Source organism: Rhinoderma darwinii, chromosome 2, assembly GCF_050947455.1.
Source record: "Rhinoderma darwinii isolate aRhiDar2 chromosome 2, aRhiDar2.hap1, whole genome shotgun sequence".
Lineage (NCBI taxonomy): Eukaryota > Metazoa > Chordata > Amphibia > Anura > Rhinodermatidae > Rhinoderma > Rhinoderma darwinii.
In genome coordinates this window covers 340388571-340407941 of record NC_134688.1, presented here as the reverse complement: position 1 = coordinate 340407941, position 19371 = coordinate 340388571, and the positions used below count along the sequence as shown (strand labels likewise).

Sequence of the window (19371 nt, the reverse complement as noted above, 5' to 3'; positions counted from 1 at the left end):
ACACAGCCTAAAACTGAATTTTATTGCAACCCTTAATCCTTGGAAACCAGAAGTCTTTCTAAGAGAGGGAGTCTTAGATGCTTCTGCCTCTCATCCATGCCCTGTTGCCTACCAATTAATGAGTGCGTTTCCACCTGCTAGTTAAGCTTTATATTTAGGCATAGTACATATGCCCTAATATAGAGAAATGCCTTCTGTTGACCCGTTACCTTCTAAAGGCCTAACGTGGTTTTTTTGTGGTATAATTTGATGAGTAAGATCATCCTCATAATAGATCCTATGTTCACGTACACCTCTAAAGTCAGATGCCTTTCATTTCAAGTTATTATAATAAACGTTTTTTTTAAAATACCGGATGACTGCTAAAAGAATTGTCGAATCTCTTGAGGTTGGTATCTAACCAGATCTAACATTTTCTTTTAGCAGTGATCCGGTTTTTACAAAGCAAAAAAAAACACTACTGATGTAAGAAACGTTGAACTTTTTTTAGAATTATAAGCTCAAATTAAATTTGATCAAATACATTTTGAGGTTTGTTAGCCGTCCCTGAAATCCGTTCTTTTCGGGGTTTAAATTAGTCATGCTAAGTGCTATCAAATTGAATTGGAGTCCTCTAAACCATATGAACATGTTTCCAGTGTTGAGATGTTTTAAATGTAAAAGTTCTTTCACCTTTTCACATGGTAAAATCATCATTAAGCAAATAATTATAAGAATAGAGAAGATTCATAGAAATGTAAGCTGTAACCATATGCCTTTTCCTCTTTCCACGATAGATGCTGCAGGATTGTCCTAAGGCGCGCAGGGAAGTGGAGCTGCACTGGAGGGCGTCTCAGTGCTCGCACATTGTTAAGATCATCGATGTGTACGAGAATCTCTACCAGTCGCGAAAATGTCTACTTATAATAATGGAGTGGTAAGTGTGGATTGGTGTGTTGTGTTGTAGCTGCTGATGAGCCAAACTATTGGGATCATATATGAGACATGCCTTACTGTTGGTACCATGTCTGGTTTGTCCTTTTGTGACATTTTTGACCTAGAAAGCTTGGAGTTCAGGTGTTACCAAACCTCTGGAAATACAGTAAATTATGATCAACAGGAAATTATCATAGAATTGCTTAGTGCTTTTCGTGTCTACTCAAACAAATTAAAATCATAGGTGGGAAACTATTAACCTTTCCAAGCCAGTTTTCTGGCATAGAAAAGTTGCAAAAGGGCCCAAAAGTCACAATTAGCGTAGCAATTTGTGGCTTTTGACTTTTCTTACACCACCTTTACCACTTTTGTGGAATAACAGTGTGGCCATGACGGCCTAGCACATTTATTTACGCCAGCATAAATTCTAGCAAAAAGTTGTGTTTTTTTTTAATCTACTATTTTATTATTCTATGACTGGGGACTACTAGTAGGATTTCCCTATGTACAGATCTATTTCTTGAAACTAGAAGTGGTGTGAAAAAACGCAAATGTATTCTCACATGTTATCGTAAGCATTTAAAAATGACCACAATAGTACAGAGAACCAAGGAGGTACAGGCTGTAATAAGTTGAATCATTCTGAACCATCCCTAAAAAAAAAATGAAGCTACTTAAAGGGAATCTGTCACCATGTTTGTGTTGCCCTGTCTGAGGGCAGCATAAAGTAGTGCCAAAGACCCTGATTCACACATACTTCTCAATAAGCAGTAGCTTTTATACGAAGCACTTTTTCTAATTCGTTCCGTATTCATGAGGTGCGGCTAGTCCCGCACGCCGGTCGCTGATTGACCGCTTTCTCCCCATACTGTTCATAGGGAGAAAATTGCCAATCGGCCATGGGTAGGGCTAGCTGTAGCTCAAAATTTTTGAGGACTACATAGAGGGTGCTAGTCAGTCCTCTATAATAATGAGCTATGGCTTACGACTGGCTAGTTCGCGCAGGAGGACGGATATATCCGTCCTGTGATGGCGTGGGTACTGCCACTGTACCCACGTGATCAGCGGCAGGAGCACGGCTGTTATACACAGCCTGGCTCCTGCGCGCTCTGATTCCGGCAGTTTAACCCATTAAATGGCGCTGTCAATAGTGACAGCAACATCTGTGTTTGACAGATCGGCGCCCCCCCACAAAGAAATCGCGGGTCGCCGTCGGGTTTCCATGGCAGCCGGGGGCTCAACAAAGACCCCCAGGTCTGCCTTCAGCAAATGCCTGTTAGGCCATGCCGGAGGCATGACCTAATTGCCTGTCCGTTTCACACCGACAGGCAATAATGCTTTGGTATACGAAGTATACCAAAGAATTATATATGCAATCAGCAGATCGTATAGTGAAGTCCCCTGGTGGGACTAAAAAAAAAAGCAGTTTGTGGGGAAAAAAATAATAATTTATTTAGTAAAAGTGCCAAAACAAATAACACATGCACATATATGGTATCCCCGCGATCGTAACAACTTGGAACAATAAAATGAACACATTAATTAAACCGTCTGATGAACGGCGTCCAAAAAAAACCGCAAAAAACAACGGCAAGATTCTCTCTTTTCTCCCATTCCCCCCATAAAAAATTAAATAAAAGTTAATCTATAAGTCCTATGTACCCCAAAATAGTACTAATGAAAACTACACATTGGCCTGCAAAAATTAAGCCCACATACGACCACATCGACGGAAAAATACAAAAATGACGGCTCTTGGAATGCGGCGATGCAAAAACAAGTAATTTTTTTCTAAAAGGCTTTTTATTGTGCAAACGTAGGAAAAACATATAAAACCTCTACATATTTGGTATCCCCATAATCGTGCCGACCCATAGAATAAAGTTAACATGTTATTTACGCTGCATAGTAAACGGCGTAAATTTATAAAGTGAGCATTAATGCTGGAATGGCTACTTATTTTCAATTCTCTCCTAAAATAAAGTTAATGAAAGTTAATCAATATATTGTAAAAATCTAAAAATGGTACAATCACAAAATACAACTCGTCCCGCAAAAAACAAGTTCTTATACGGCTATGTCGATCCTTGGTCATTAACGTTAAAAATGGCCTGGTCATTAAGGGGTTAATTGAAACAGAAATGATAAATTAATAGATTAAATAACGAAGTGTGGTGCAGAAATCATTCAAAATGGACTTATTGTAAAAAGAATACACTACCGTTCAAAAGTTTAGGGTCACTTAGAAATTTCCTTATTTTTGAAAGAAAAGCACAGTTTTTTTTCCAATGAAGATAACATTAAATTAATCAGAATTACACCATATACATTGTTAATGTGCTAAATGACTATTCTAGCGGCAAACGTCTGGTTTTTAATGCAATATCTACATAGGTGTATAGAGGCCCATTTCCAGCAACCATCACTCCAGTGTTCTAATGGTACATTGTGTTTCCTAACTGTGTTAGAAGGCTAATGGATGATTAGAAAACGCTTGAAAACCCTTGTGCAATTGTATGTTCGCACCGCTGTAAACAGTTTTGCTGTTTAGAGGAGCAATAAAACTGACCTTCCTTTGAGCTAGTTGAGAATCTGGAGCATTACATTTGTGGGTTCGATTAAACTCTCCAAATGGCTAGAAAAAGAGCTTTCATGTTAAACTCGACAGTCTATTCTTCTTAGAAATGAAGGCTATTCCATGCGAGAAATTGCCAAGAAACTGAAGATTTCCTACAACGGTGTGTACTACTCCCTTCAGAGGACAGCACAAACAGGCTCTAACCAGAGTAGAAAGAGAAGTGGGAGGCCCCGCTGCACAACTGAGCAGCAAGACAAGTACATTAGAGTCTCTAGTTTGAGTAATAGACTCCTCACAGGTTCTCATCTGGCAGCTTCATTAAATAGTACCCGCAAAACGCCAGTGTCAACGTCTACAGTGAAGAGGCGACTCCGGGATGCTGGCCTTCAGGGCAGAGTGGCAAAGAAAAAGCCATATCTGAGACTGGCTAATAAAAGGAAAAGATTAATATGGGCAAAAGCACACAGACATTGGACAGAGGAAGATTGGAAAAAAGTGTTATGGACAGACGAATCGAAGTTTGAGGTTTTTGGATCACACAGAAGAACATTTGTGAGACGCAGAACAACTGAAAAGATACTGGAAGAGTGCCTGACGCCATCTGTCAAGCATGGCGGAGGTAATGTGATGGTCTGTGGTTGCTTTGGTGCTGGTAAAGTGGGAGATTTGTACAAGGTAAAAGGGATTTTGAATAAGGAAGGCTATCACTCCATTTTGCAACGCCATACCCTGTGGACAGCGCTTGATTGAAGCCAATTTCATTCTACAACAGGACAATGACCCAAAGCACACCTCCAAATTATGCAAGAACTATTTAGGGAAGAAGCAGGCAGCTGGTATTCTATCTGTAATGGAGTGGCCAGCGCAGTCACCAGATCTCAACCCCATAGAGCTGTTGTGGGAGCAGCTTGACCGTATGGTACGCAAGAAGTGCCCATCAAGCCAATCCAACTTGTCGGAGGGGCTTCTGGAAGCATGGGGTGAAATTTCTCCCGATTACCTCAGCAAATTAACAGCTAGAATGCCAAAGGTCTGCAATGCTGTAATTGCTGCAAATGGAGCATTCTTTGACGAAAGCAAAGTTTGAAGGAGAAAATTATTATTTCAAATAAAAATCATTATTTCTAACCTTGTCAATGTCTTGACTATATTTTCTAGTCATTTTGCAACTCATTTGATAAATAGGAGTGTGAGTTTTCATGGAAAACACAAAATTGTCTGGATGACCCCAAACTTTTGAACGGTAGTGTATATAAATATGATATTCAAATACACGTGAAAAGAAATAACTAGGTAAGAACTGGTAACCATTAACTATGCCTGTGACACAACTACTTCTATATTCAATAATAATTTTATGGTAGCAAAGTGCAGGAATATAGCATCAAAATGCCATAAAGAGGATGAAAAGACATGTAGACGTGTATTTGCTGTGGCCTATATACAGATCACTGGTAATGGAAATCCATGGACAGCTGCCCCCTCTGCCGCTGGAAACCTGTGACATCATTCTTGGCATGGAAAAACGGACTGTTCCATGCCAACATATATTTATAGTTGTTAGTAGGGAAGGGATTAAAGCAGGTTACATTTTCATTATAATCCAATATGCAGCAATCGGTCATTATTTGTGAACGATGATCACAGCCTCTGCCTAATGTTGCCGATTTTTCTTTTGACGTAATCCAATATGCTTAACATTAAATATCTGTCTTTTAGTTTGGATGGTGGTGAGCTCTTTAGCCGAATTCAAGATCGAGGCGACCAAGCTTTTACGGAGAGAGGTATGTGTACCATGAATTCTTCTGTGAAGTAACTTTGTGTAGCCTCCAGTTTCAGGGACAGCAAGTCATATTGGTTCTGGTGGGTCTAAATTCCAACTTGCCTAGAGAGGATGAATTGCCAGATCCCCTTGTGGGTGACGGCCCTCCCGCTCTTATCTCTCTCGCTCTGCAGACATTCTTGTTTAACTGTATGCTTGCAGAATGTGACACATGATCTGGTATCCATGACCAAATGTTTACTTGGCTATCAGGAAAGCGTCTCAGGACAGAGCCTTCACCCTTATTTATAGCCTACAAGTTTCACATTATCTTTCTTCACTTATTGTCTCAATTGCAGAGGCTTCTGACATCATGAAAAGCATTGGAGAGGCTGTTCAGTATTTACACTCAATCAATATTGCCCACAGAGATGTTAAGGTATGTAACGCAAATTGTCTGACTGTCCTTTTCCCTGCAATATTTAGGATCCGTAAGCAGAGCGTTCTTGGAATAGTGCTATAGTTTACGTTGTAGCATGGATTCTATTGAATGGAATAGTGATTATGTCCATTGCAAATCACACTGATTTTATTCTGTTGGTATATCGCCACAAAATTTAGAGGCTCTGTCACCAGATTATAAGTGGCCTATCTTCTACATTTATTTAGAAAAACTATAAATTTTGACAGTTATGACCTATTTTGGATTTATTCTAATGACTTAATGCCCAACTAGGCGTGTTTTTACTTTTTGACCAAGTGGGCGTTGTACAGAGGAGTGTATGATGCTGACCAATCCGCGTCATACACTTCTTTCCATTCATTTACTCAGCACATAGTGATCTTTCTAGATCATGATGCGCAGTCACATACTCAGACATTAACGTTACTGAAGTGTCTTGAGAGTTTATAGACATTGCTTCCAGCCAGGACGGTATGTCTAGTCACAATCCCGACACTTCGGTACCGTTTTTGTGTAACTTACAGCACAGCAAGCGTGATCTCGTGAGATCATGCTGCAAATGACAGTTTACAGGAACCTTGTATACATATTAGATCAAACTAGTAAGGCCCCATTTCCACTAGGGTCATGGCTGCTGTTTATAACAGAGCTATGACCGGTTTGGCGGATCTGTTTTCTGACTGATTCATACGGACACTAACGGACACTGTTGTCTTTTAATCTGAACCGTCTGGCATTTTTGACCGCAAGAATAGTATTTTAGAACTGTCCTTTTCTTGCCTTCAAATAATGCCAGAAAGCTTGACTATTATGCTGAGGGAGTCTCTAAAAGCAAGCATGAAGAGATCAGAATGTAGTACAGTAGGGACATGTCATATGGCAACTATTCATATGTAACAATTCATTAAATGATAACTTTGTATGTGTGTGATTAATTTTCACAAACTCTAACTCACCATCAATATTCTAGCAGTGTCATTTGTCTTTACTCTGCTCAGTTGCAGCTCTACATTTTGAACCCTTTCATTATGGACAGCTGTGTCATGTGAGCTCAGTCTGACAACCAGTCCAGAGCTTGCATTGTAGTGTAGACCGGAAGCCAGTGTCCTCTGTGTGAAAGACTTCCTGCAAATATAGTATTACATAACAATCTATGAAATCCCTCCTGGCAATTCTCAGACCTCTCCCCTCCCCACCAAGCTCCACCCTTCTTGTATGTCCCCCATGCATAGAGTAATGCTGAAGAGATTATAGGCTTGTTCACGTCTGCATTGGAGGCTCCGTTAGGGGCCTCCACAGATCTGGCCGAAAATACCGGAAACAATAGCGCAGCATGCTGCGCTTTGCTTCCAGTAAAACCACAGACACCTCGACATAACCTGTTAAATCAATAGGTTCTGTCTGGTGTCGGTGTTGTCTGTCGCACAACTGAAGCTGCGCTTTTGGTATTTTCGTTGTTCTGCTGCTCTGATGGAGCAGAACAACAGAAAGGCGAACATATGTGAACCTTCTTTTTATAAGGTACCATGAGTGCAGTTATATAATAGGGGAGTCCTTAGCACGATTAGCTGCAGAGTTTCTAACCTCCCTTGAATCAAACTGCCTGTCTATTTTATCTGTGTGTGCAGTTTGCAGAGCCGAGTTTATTCTTATTAGATGCAAAAAGGAGACTGGGGAGAGAAGTGTGAAGCAGTAAGATCTGACAGAAATCGATCACAAGCAGGAGGCAGAGGAGACAGCCTGAAGCTGTATCAAATCAGATACACTGAGACTCTGCAGTGTGAGTTAGATCAGTAACACAGAACTTCTGTCCCCTACTCACATTGCAGAAGCTTAGGCTGAAACTGCATCAAAATCTGATGCGCGGTCTCTCCTGCCTTCTGCTAGTGATAGGGGTCAGAAGTTCTATGTCACTGAGCTTTCACTAGCAGAAGGAAGGGGAGACCAGCAGAAGCTGCATCAAAATCTAATACCCTGTCTCACCTGCCTTCTGCTAGTGATAGCTCAGTGACCAAGAACTTCTGTCCCCTATCACTAGCAGAAGGCCGGGGAGCCAGGCTGAAGCTGCATCAAATTGTATACACTGAGAAAAACTGTACTCACATTGCAGAATCTATGTCACTGATCTATCACTTGCTGCCCTTAGTGCACTGTGATGCGATTCCGTCCCCTATCCCTCTGCACAGGCATTATGAGAAATGTAGTCTACATTAGAGAAACCATATCATAGGAGAAGGAACCAAGAGGGCAGACATAAATTTCAACTAAAACGGGTATACACAAGTGACACTACAATAATCTTTAATAATAGCCTATGCTGCACTATATAGACAAAAAACAAAAATTTCTGCTGACTTAACCAACAAAGGTTTTCTTCATGAAATGTAATCTAGGCTCTTGCCTTTCACTTGATGTGCAGATTAAATATTTACTTTTAAGATATTATAAATGGATGCTGGTGTAATGTGGAGTTCCAGTCATAAGAGCTCACTACGTGCTTTTCTATTTAGTTATTTTAGTTAAATGTAGATATCCTGGGTGCCAAATTGTATACAAACGTCCTGCATAGACTTCCAACTTCATCTAGATGACAACAATTACATGGTGATGCCAGTGCCAGGATCTTAAATACTTTATTCTGCATACAGACGACTGCCACCTATACAGTATGTTTAAGATAAACTCAAGCACTCCTCTGGTCAATATGCAAAAAAATTATTTATTTTTCGAATAAGGCAATATATAGAGATACTTAACGTTTCGGCCACAATCCAGCCTTTGTGAAACTGCAAGTAAACGCAGAAACGGTATATACATTAAAGTGAGCTGAAGAACTTGTCACATTCGTAGAAAAACATTTTCTTTTCCTTTTTAAAGGGAAGGTGTCATGCTTCTTTTTTTTTTTTTATTATATTGCTTTTAATAAAATATAAACAAAAATTGTATTAGCGTTGTCACGTTCTAATTTTTACAGTGTTCCAATTTTTACTTCTCTATGGGGGCTGCCATTTTTTTTTTTCATCTCTATGTGTCGATTAACGACACATACAGAGATGGAATACGGCACATACAACCCCATAGAGAATGTGAACGGGAGCCGTTCCATTCTCAGAAGCGTAAGCCGTCTGTATAGGAACGGTGCATGCGCCACTCCCACACAGACCAAGAGGAAGCTCGTTTGCAGAGCGAAATCCGGCGCCATTTTCAAGTGGACCGGAAGCCGCTGCCGGACAGTAAGATGACGACTTCCGGCCACGGATTCCGGCCATATGTTCAGGCGCAAGGAATGGGAGCGTAGATCAGCGGTGGCAGGTAATTTATGTTCGTGTATGTGATGTGTGTATTATGGTCGTGTTATACTGTCTGCTGAGCCCTGTATCTAATCCTCCTACCACTGTGCAGTCGCTCAGAAAATGCCGGCACAAAGTGTAGGAGGTTTGAAGACTCAAACCCTTCCTCCTGCTGGCACTAGCCAGATGAAGGGAGGGGGGATTGTGTGAGGACACTAGAGGAGAGTGTGTCCACCCCAAATTTGCAGCATAAATCAATGAGGTTGCTTTATCACAGTGACCATGCTTTCAATTTTGGGAACTGCTCCCTCTAGTGCCCAGCACATGGAAATGTTATAAATTAGAATCTAATTTATAATATTTACTGACTTGGGAAAAAATTAAAACAATGTGTAATCACTAATGGTTTAACTGAAAAAAAATAATAATTTCTAGCGACACATTCCCTTTTAAATGAATAACATATATAGATATTTATAGTCATACAAGGCTTCCACTTCTGAGGACTCTGTTTGTTTAGTATGCATTAAATTTTCAACCTTCCGTTCTCTTCTCTATTGTTATCCCTAGATCCGGATATATACCACAACTTGTTAACCCAGGCTGTTTCTATGTATTTTGATGTTACCTACTTAACCAGTGTTCCAGATACATGCAGCACTTATTTACGTTTCAAGGGAGACTACGCTGTTTGCAGAAATAGATTGCCATTGTCGTTTTCTTTAACCCCCTTCCCGCTTTGCACACTTATGGCCTTCCTGTCAGAGCCTCATTTTTCATATCTGACATGTTTCACTTTATGTGGTAATAACTTAGGAATGTTTTCACCTATTCAAGCGATTCTGAGATTATTTTCTCGTGACACATTGGACTTTATGTTACTGGCAAACTTTGCTCGATACGTTCAGTATTTAATTGTGAAAAAACACAAATTTTGCAAAGAAATGGCTTTTTTTTCTATTTAAATGTATCTGCTTGTAAGACAGGCCGTAATACCACACAAAATTGTTGCTAATTAACATCCCCCATATGTCTACTTTAGAATGTCATAGTTTTTTGAACATCCTTTTTATTTTTCTAGGACGTTACAAGGCTTAGAACTTTGGCAGCAATTTCTCTCATTTTCAAGAAAATTTCAAAAGGCTTTTTACAGGGGCCTGTTCAGATGTGAAGCGGCTTTTAGGGCCTTATACATTAGAAACCCCCAATAAGTCACCCCATTTTAAAAACTTCACCCCTCAAAGTATTCAAAACAGCATTTAGAAAGTTTCTTAACCCTTTAGTTGTTTCACAGGAATTAAAGCAAACTGCAGGTGAAATTTACAAATTAATTTTTTTTTTGTGCAGAAAGTAATTTGAAATCCATTTTTTAAAAAAAGTTTTACCATAGAAATGCAACTCAATATTTATTGCCCAGATTCTGCAGTTTTTAGAAATATCCCACATGTGGTCCTAGTGTGCTTTTGGACTGAAGCACAGGCCTCAGAAGCAAAGGAGCACCTAGTGTATTTTGGGGCCTCCTTTTTATTAGAAAATATTTTTGCCACCATGTCAGGTTTGAAGGGCTCTTGCAGTGCCAAAACATTGGAAATCCCCCAAAAGTGACCCAATTTGGAAAACTAGACCCCTTAAGGAAATTCTCTAGGGGTATAGTGAGCATTTTGACCCCACAGGTTTATTGCCGAAATTATTGGAAGTAGGCCGTGAAATTTAAAATCTACATTCTTTCAAAGAAAATGTGGGTTTAGCAAATTTTTCCTCATTTCCACAAGGACTAAAGGAGAAAAAGCAATGCAACATTTGTAAAGCAATTTCTCCCAAATAAAACAATACCCCAAATGTGGTCATAACCTGCTGTTTGGACGCACAGTAGGGCTTAGAAGGGAAAGAGCGCAAAAAGCGAAAGGGAGTACATATTTTGCTGGATTGGTTTCTGGGCGCTATGTCGCATTTGCAAAGCCTCTGTGGGACCAAAACAGTAGAAACCCCCCAGAAATGACACCATTTTGGAAACTACACCCCTCAAGTTATTCACCTAGGAACATAGTGAGCATGTTAACCCCGCAGGTGTTTTGCAGAAATTAGTGCACACTCGATGTTGTTGAGTGATTTTTTTTTTCCATAGATATGCCAATATGTGGTGCCCAGCTTGTGCCACCATAACAAGACAGCTCTCTAGTTATTATGCTGTGTTTCCCGGTTTTGTAAACACCTTACATGTGGCCCTAATCTTTTGCCTGGACATTCGACCAGGCTCAGGAGTGAAAGAGTACCATGCGGAGTTGAGGCCTAATTTGGCGACTTACAAAGTATTGGTTCACAATTTCAGGGCTCTGATGTGAAATAATAAACAAAAAAAACCCTGACAAGTGACGTCATTTTGGAAACTGCAACCCTCAAGGCATTTATTAAGCATTTTCACCCTACATGTTTTTTCCATAAATGATTGCGCTGCGGATGGTGAAAAGTAAAAATTAGAATTTTTTCCCCTAGATATGCCATTTCAGTGGCAAATATGTCATGCCCAGCTTGTGCCACTGGAGACACACACCCCAAAAATTGTTAAAAGGGTTCTCCAGGGTATGGCGATGCCATATATGTGGAAGTAAACTGCTGTTTGGGCACGCTGTAGGGTTCAGAAGCGGTTTGGCTTTTGGAGCGTGAATTTTGCTTGGTAGTTCTGTTTGAGTATTACTGCTATTTCTGTTTATAATGTGGGGGAATATGTAAGCTGGGCAGAGTACATCAGGGGCATAGTCAGGTGGTATAATAATGGGGTTAAAAAAAAAAAAGACTAAAATAATCCATAGATGTGTGTTACGCTGTGAAGCAATCCTTTCTGCACAGGCCAGTGTCGCACTGATAAATGTCCTTCCTTATCCTCGTTTTGCTCCACACTCCGCACCTTTGCAGTTTGGGGAATTTTGCTGGTGTTGTCCTTGTATAATACGGGTACCTTCGCTTCCAGCAGATCTGTTTGAGTCCTCCCCTTCCTGGTTCCCTAATTTTAGTGCCTTGATAAATCGCCTCTTGAAACAGAAGAAATGTTTCCCTTGGGCCTGCAAAACTGCAGATTTTTTATTTACTGACTTATTGGAGCCTTAACTTATTTTCTTTTTTCAAAGACGTAGTGGCATCAGGGCTGTTTTTTAGTGGGACGAGCTGTAGTTATTATTGGTACCATATTTGGGTACATGCGACACTTGGATCACTTTTTATCCTTTTTTATCGGGAGGCAAGGTGACCAAAAAAAAGCAATTCTGGCATCGTTTTTTTTTTTTTAGTTCTTTTTATGTAGCGTTCACCACGCATAATAAATTACATGCTAACGTTATTCTGCGGGTCAGTACGATTCCGGCGATACCAAATTTATAGCACCTTTTTATGTTGTACAACTTTTTGCACAATAAAATTACTTTTGTAAAAATGTCTTTTCTATCGCCATGTTGTGAGAACCATAAATTTTTATTTTTTTTGTCGATGGAGCTCTATGTGGGCTTATTTTTTGCGAGACGAGCTATAGTTTTTATAGGTACCATTTTTGGATACATGTAACTTTTTGATTACTTTTTATTTCAATTTTTGGAAGACAGTGACCGAAAAAAACGCAATTCTGGCAGTATTGTTTAGGTTTGTTTTTTTACGGCGTTCTCTGCGCGGGATAAATAACATAATATTTTTATAGTTCAGATCGTTACTATCGCAGCGATACCAAATATGTATGGCTTATTATTTTTTTCAATAATAAATGACTTGATAAGGGAAGAAGCGCGATTGTTTTTTTTTTTTGTTTTTTTATTGAAACTTTTATTTGTATTTTTTTACAACTTTTTATTTTTTTACACTTTTCTTTAGTCCCACTAGGGGACTTGAAGCTCCAACTGTTTGATTGATGTTATGATACATTGCACTACCTATGTAGTGCAATGTATTAGTACTGTCAGTTATTCACTGACCGCAAGCCGATAAGGCTCCGCCTCCGGTCGGGGCCTAATTGGCTTCCGTAATGGGAGATAGGAGGCCACTGTATTGAAATAGTCGTTGGTCAAAATAATATATTCAGTAATGTACTTTGAGGGTCAGGACAACAATGGTGCAATGGTCACTCAGGACATAGATGGTGTATTTACAGGACCTCACCAGGCCCTCTTTTGTTTATCCTGGATTATTGTAAATGACTATAAATATCTACCATGTTTTTCTGACTATAAGACAGTTTTTAGCAAGAATAAATCTTGCTAAATAGTCCCTGCGTCTTATTGTCGGCAGTCAAGGGACCCGGCAGTGCTGGGCACCCTGTCTGCTTCTTACTGAACCCTTTCCCGACCCATGTTGTGCTGGCACATCATGGAGCGGGGAGGGGATGTTTGGAGCGGGCTCACGCGCTGAGCCTGCTTGATACACTGCAGGTATCTGCTGTGCATTACAGCTGACGCGCTGCTCTAACGGCCAGGAACAGCGATGTTTAACTAGTTAAATGCCGTGGTCAATAGCGACCACAGCATTTATAGGGGTCCTCCCATGAAGGACATTTATGATATATCCACAGAATGTCATAAATTTCAGATTGATGCAGGTCCCCTCTGGGACCCACACCTATCTCTAGAACGGGGCCCTCTAAACCCCGTTCTATCTTACTCTGCTCCGTTGTCTCCCGGCCACTTCCTGGTTAGATGGTCGGGAGTTACAGAAACAGCCGAGCACTGGCTGAGCTACGCCGTTTCCGGAACTCCCATAGAAGTGAATTAGTTACGGAATCAACGTAGCACCGCGAGCTACGCGGTTTCCGAAACAGCGTACATGGTCAAGTTACAGAAACTGCATAACTCGCTGAGCTACGCTGTCTCCATAACTTCCATGGAACTGAATTGTAGTTATGGAAACAGCGTAGCATGCTACGCTGTTTCTGTAACTGCCATTCACTACTATGGGAGTTACGGAAACAACATAGCATAGTGAGTTACGCTGTTAACGTAACTCATCCATGTATTGCAGTGTATTGTACCAGCGATCTAATGATCGCCGGTTCAAGTCCCCTAGGGGAACTAATAAAATGTGTAAAAAAAAAAAGTTAGATAAACTTTCAGGAGTGTAAAAAAATATTAAAAGTTAAAAAAATAAATATTTTCCCAAGCACAATGTAAAAAATTGGTATCGCTGCGTCTGTAAAAGTCTGAACTATTACAATATAGCATTATTTGACTCGCACGGTGAACGGCATAAAAAAACAAAACTTTTTTTTTTTTTTTTGGTCTGCATAGGACTAAAAAGAATGAAATAAAAAGTGATTAAAAAAAATCGTATGTACCAAATAATGGTGCTAATAAAAACTATAGCTCCTCCTGCAAAATATAAGCCCTCACACCGCTCAAACGATTAAAAAAGATACAATTTATGGCTCTCAGAATGTCGTGAAACGGAACAAAAAAATTTTTTTTAACCAATATTTTTCGTTGACAGTAGTAAAATAAGATTTTTTTTTTCCTATTTTCTATGGTCTAAAACCTGGGTGCGTCATATAGTCAGAAAAATACGGTATATGTGATTCGTTTAAAAAAAGAGAAGAAAATGTTTTTCTACGAATGTAACAAGTTCTTCAGCTCACTTTAATGTATATACCGTTTCTGCGTTTACTTGCAGAGTATGACAAAGGCCGGATTGTGGCCGAAACGTTACGTATCTCTATATATTGCCTTATCCGAATAATAATAATTTTTTTGCATGTTGACCAGAGGAGTGCTTTTGGTTTATCTTAAAAACATTGATGGGGAGTGCCACAGATTTGATCTACCAATACAGTATCTTGTGTTTTTACAAAAAAACGCAACAAAGGAACACAGCAGGCCCCGAAAACTGCCTGGTATTTAACCGTACATTTAATCCCATTCAGTACAGTGCAACAGGTTGCTGTGATAATTTTACCTAGAATGTGAAGCAGAGTGTGGGTTCAATCTCCGGATTTGAAAATCTGCAGTGGAAAAAAACTGATGTGTGAATAGGGTTTTGATGTATTTGACTGTATTCAGTTACTGGATTTCGGCGCAAGCTCATCAAAATCGCCATGTCCGATCGTATACTCCGATCACCTTTGGACCATGAGATGGATGAGAATTCCAGGTTCCTGATTGCTCATCTATACCATGTTTTTTCATAGGCAGCTATCTCTGTGGAACCTTTCCAAAAGCAAATGCGTTGAGACTGGTTCAAGCTCGCAACAAAAAATAATTGCAGAATTTGGTTTTGAGCCTCTAAATAGGGTTTGTTCAGCTTCTCTACTATGGCCCTCAGTCTTGCAAGGATTTTTTGCATGTGATCTAGTCATGACATTGATGTGGATGTGCAAGAACATTATATCTTATTTTCTGTGATGGTTAAAGTGAACTTTTTTTTTATTTATTTTTTTAGGTTTTCAAATGTATTTGGGAATTGTTTGTGTAAACCCCATCTCTCCTATTACCAGCAGGAGCAAATGCTAAATACATCAGGGTAGTCTCCCCCAGTTGTCTTTTAGATACCATTAATAGTCTACAGTATGTAAATAGTGCAGTTTTCTGGTGTATGGTGATTTTGTATATAACCGTGGAGCAATGGAAGAAGGTGGCCTGGTCTGAGAAATCACGTTTTCTTTTACATCATGTGGATGGCTAAACTCGTGTGCATATTGGTTACCTAGGGTAAAGATGGCACCAGGATGCACTATGGGAAGAACCCAAGCGGGCGGAGGTAGTGTGATGCTCTGGGCAATTCTCTGCTCTGAGTTAATGTGGATGTTACTTTGACATGTATCACCTAATTAACAATTTTTGAAGACCAGGTACCAACCTTCATGGTAACCGTATTCCCTAATGGCAATGGCCTCTTTCAGTAGGGTAATGTGCACTGCCACAATGCAAAAACCTTTTCAGAAATGGTTTTGAAGAACATGACAATGAGTTCAAGATGTTAACTTGACCTCCAAATTTCCCACATCTTAAAGGGAATGTGTCACTAGAAATATATATATATATATATATATATATATATATATATATATATATATATATAGTTTTTTGTTTTTTTTTTCTCAGTTAAACAGTTAGTATATAAGTGATTACACATTGTTTTAATTTTTTCACAAGTCAGGAAATATTATAAATTAGATTCTAATTTATAACTTTTCCATGTGCTGGTCACTAGAGGGAGCAATTCCCAAAATTGCAGCATTGGCAATGTGGTAAAGCAACCTCAATTGCTAAATTTGGGGTAAACACACTGGCTCTAGTGTCCTCACACAATCCCCCCTCCCTTATCCTGGCTAGTGCCAAGAGAAAGAGGGGGTTGAATCTTCAAACCTCCTACACTGTGTACCGCCATTTTCTGAGCGAATGCACAATGTAGGAGGTTTAGATACAGTGGTAATCAGACAGTATAACACAAACATACACGAACGTAAAACACACATCACATACACAAACTTAACTTACCTGCACCTGCCGCCTCCGCTCCTATTCCTTGCGTCTTCGCTGCCTTGAACATATGGTCGGAAGCCGCTACCGGAAGTAGTCATCTTACTGTCTGGCCGTGGCTTCCGGTCCACATGAAAATGCCACCGGATTCCGCTCTGCGAAAGACCTTCCTTTCGGTCTGTGTGGGAGCTGCGCATGCGCCGTTCCCACACAGACAGCGTACGCTATAGTGAATGGAACGGCTCCCGTTCGCATTCTCTATGGGGAAGTATGTGCCGTATGCCATCTCTGTATGTGTCGTTAATCGAATCATACCTAGATGAAAAAAAAAATGGCAGCCCCCATAGAGAAGTAAGAATAAAGTAAAAAGTACAACACAAGAACACAAACAAATAAAATTAATTTTAATATCAAACTAAAAGCAATATTATATAAAAAAAATAAAATTTTGTGACACCTTCCCTTTAATCCGATTGAGCATCTATGGGATATACTAGAAAAAACAAGTCCGATCCAATGTAGGCCTCCCCTCGTGTGCTTCTAACATCTTGGTGCCAGATGCCACAGGACACCTTCAGAGGTCTTGTGAAGTCCATGCTGTTTTGACGGCATGAGGGCAACCTACACAATATTAGGCAGGTGGGTTTAGTGTTCTGGCTAAACGGTGTATATAGTATGCACATGTTTCTCTTTTGGTAAAGATTTTCCTATCCATATTCTATCTGAAATATATATTTTTATGTTAGAACAACTTGACGAATTAAAGGGGTTGTCCAGGATTAGAAAAACATGGCCGCTTTCTTTCAGAAACAGTGCTAGGCCTGTCCATGTTTTCTTTCTGGTATTACACCTCGGCTCCATTGAAGTGGATGGGACTGAGCGGCAATACCACACACAAACCTGTGAACAGGTGTGGCACAATTTCTGGAAGAAAGTAGCCATGTTTTTCTAATTCTGGACAACCCCTTTAAGGCTATGTAAAAGCAAACCCTTGAAGAAAGGCAAGGTCTCATCAGTGTTGTAAAGCAGAAGATTATTCTGCACAACCCAAGGTGCCCGTGTATGGTCCTCCCTGGAGCGGTCAATGCAATCTCGTAATGTACTAAAGACCATATGTTGACAATTATACTTACAGAAATATAATATATGGTTGCTGCCGGAAAAGATCTATAATCCATATTTTATAAAGGTGAGCTAGTCTGTAGCTGGAAGCATTAGGCTGCATATTACAGTAATTTTCCTTAATCTGATCCATGTAAATGTTCTGTGGGAAGACTTTACCTGAATAAACTTATGCAGGAAATGTGCCCTGTCCACTAAGGGTATAGTCATATGTTTGTTTCAGTTCTGGGCTTCACTAAACCCTATTGTTATATTCACCTTTGCACGAGTCTATCTTCATTTTATATTGATGATATGCCGATAAATAAAACATGTATGTGTATTACTATGCTTTCTCACTGGTTTTCTATATCTTGGTGGGAACCATTAAAGAACTGCTTCACTATATTTGTCACAATTACTACTTTGTTCTATATTTTTTTTCTTTGGTTTACCGGAGCTGCTACTTGTGAAGCTTCATGTGTATTGCTGTGGTGGTTGTATTTTTGCCTCTCTTATATTGTGTTTTTTTTTTTTTGTTTTTTTGTTAAATTGTTAATAGTTCCTAGTATACAGAGTTTAGCCTTGTGCACATGTGATATTGCCTGACATACTGGTTGTAAATACCTCTTCATTGTCTGATTTCCAATGCAGCCAGAAAATCTCCTTTATACAACAAAAAGACCAAACTCGGTGCTGAAGCTCACAGATTTTGGCTTTGCAAAAGAAACCACATCCCACAACTCTCTAGCAACACCCTGTTACACACCGTATTATGTGGGTGAGTATTTCTTAAAAATTTATTAAACTGGCTCAATTCTGCCTCATATAATGGTCCGGTCATAGTTATTAGCTGTTACTTCTACTGTGTAGAGAGGCTTTATACGGGTTAGTAGAGGATTGAGATTTACTGATGGGGCCGATGCCTTGTACATGTTTGTCAATTTTGTACATGTGGTTTAGTGACCTATATTGTGACTTTACTATAGACTAGTCCTTCTCCATGATTTAGAATGTCATCAAAAAGTTAATTTATTTCACTAATTCAATTCAAAAAGTGAAACTCCTATATTCTATAGATTCATTACACACAGAGTGAACGATTTCCAGAATTTTTTTTCTTTTAATGTTGATGATTATGGTAACCGTTAATAAAAACCCAAAATTCAGTCTCCGAAAATGAGAATATTAAATAAGCCCAATTTCAAAAATTATTTTAGATCCGGAAATGTTGTACTACTTAAAAGTATGTACAGTAAATGCACTTAATACTTGGTCGGGGTTCCTTTTGCATGAATTACTGCATCAATGCGGCGTGGCATGGAGGCGATCAGCCTGTGGCACTGCTGGGGTGTTATGGAAGCCCAGGTTGCTTTGATAACGGCCTTCAGCTCATCTGCATTGTTGGGTCTGGTGTCTCATCTTCCTCTTGACAATACCCCATAGATTCTCTATGGTTATTAAACCAGGTATTGGTACTTTTGGCAGTGTGGGCAGGTGCCAAGTCCTGCTGGAAAATGAAATCCGCATCTCCATAAAGCATGTCAGCAGCGGGAAGTGCTCTAAAATTTCCTGCTAGATGGCTGCGTTGTCTCTGGACTTGATATAACACAGGGACCAACACCAGCAGATGCCATGGCCCCCCAAACCATCACTGACTGTGGAAACACGCTGGACTGCAAACAACTTGGATTGATGTCTCTCCACTCTTCCTCCAGACTCTGGGACCTGGATTTCCCAACGAAATGCAAAATTTACATTGTGAAGTTTCCACAGTTAGTGATGAAGCAGTGCCACCGGCTGATCGCCTCCATGCC

At 39.8% G+C, this 19371-nt stretch overlaps 1 protein-coding gene across 2 annotated transcripts in view; it reads left to right on the top strand.

Annotated features, from left to right (window-relative positions):
* The window catches only part of MAPKAPK2 (MAPK activated protein kinase 2), an 83937-nt gene that overhangs the window by 52490 nt on the left and 12076 nt on the right, over positions 1 to 19371 (top strand). For both annotated transcript variants that reach the window (XM_075850674.1, XM_075850675.1), the window contains exons 2-5: positions 777 to 916; positions 5213 to 5277; positions 5615 to 5694; positions 18209 to 18335. In XM_075850674.1, the coding sequence (XP_075706789.1) occupies positions 777 to 916; positions 5213 to 5277; positions 5615 to 5694; positions 18209 to 18335 (412 nt within the window). The remainder of the gene's footprint in view (positions 1 to 776; positions 917 to 5212; positions 5278 to 5614; positions 5695 to 18208; positions 18336 to 19371) is intronic.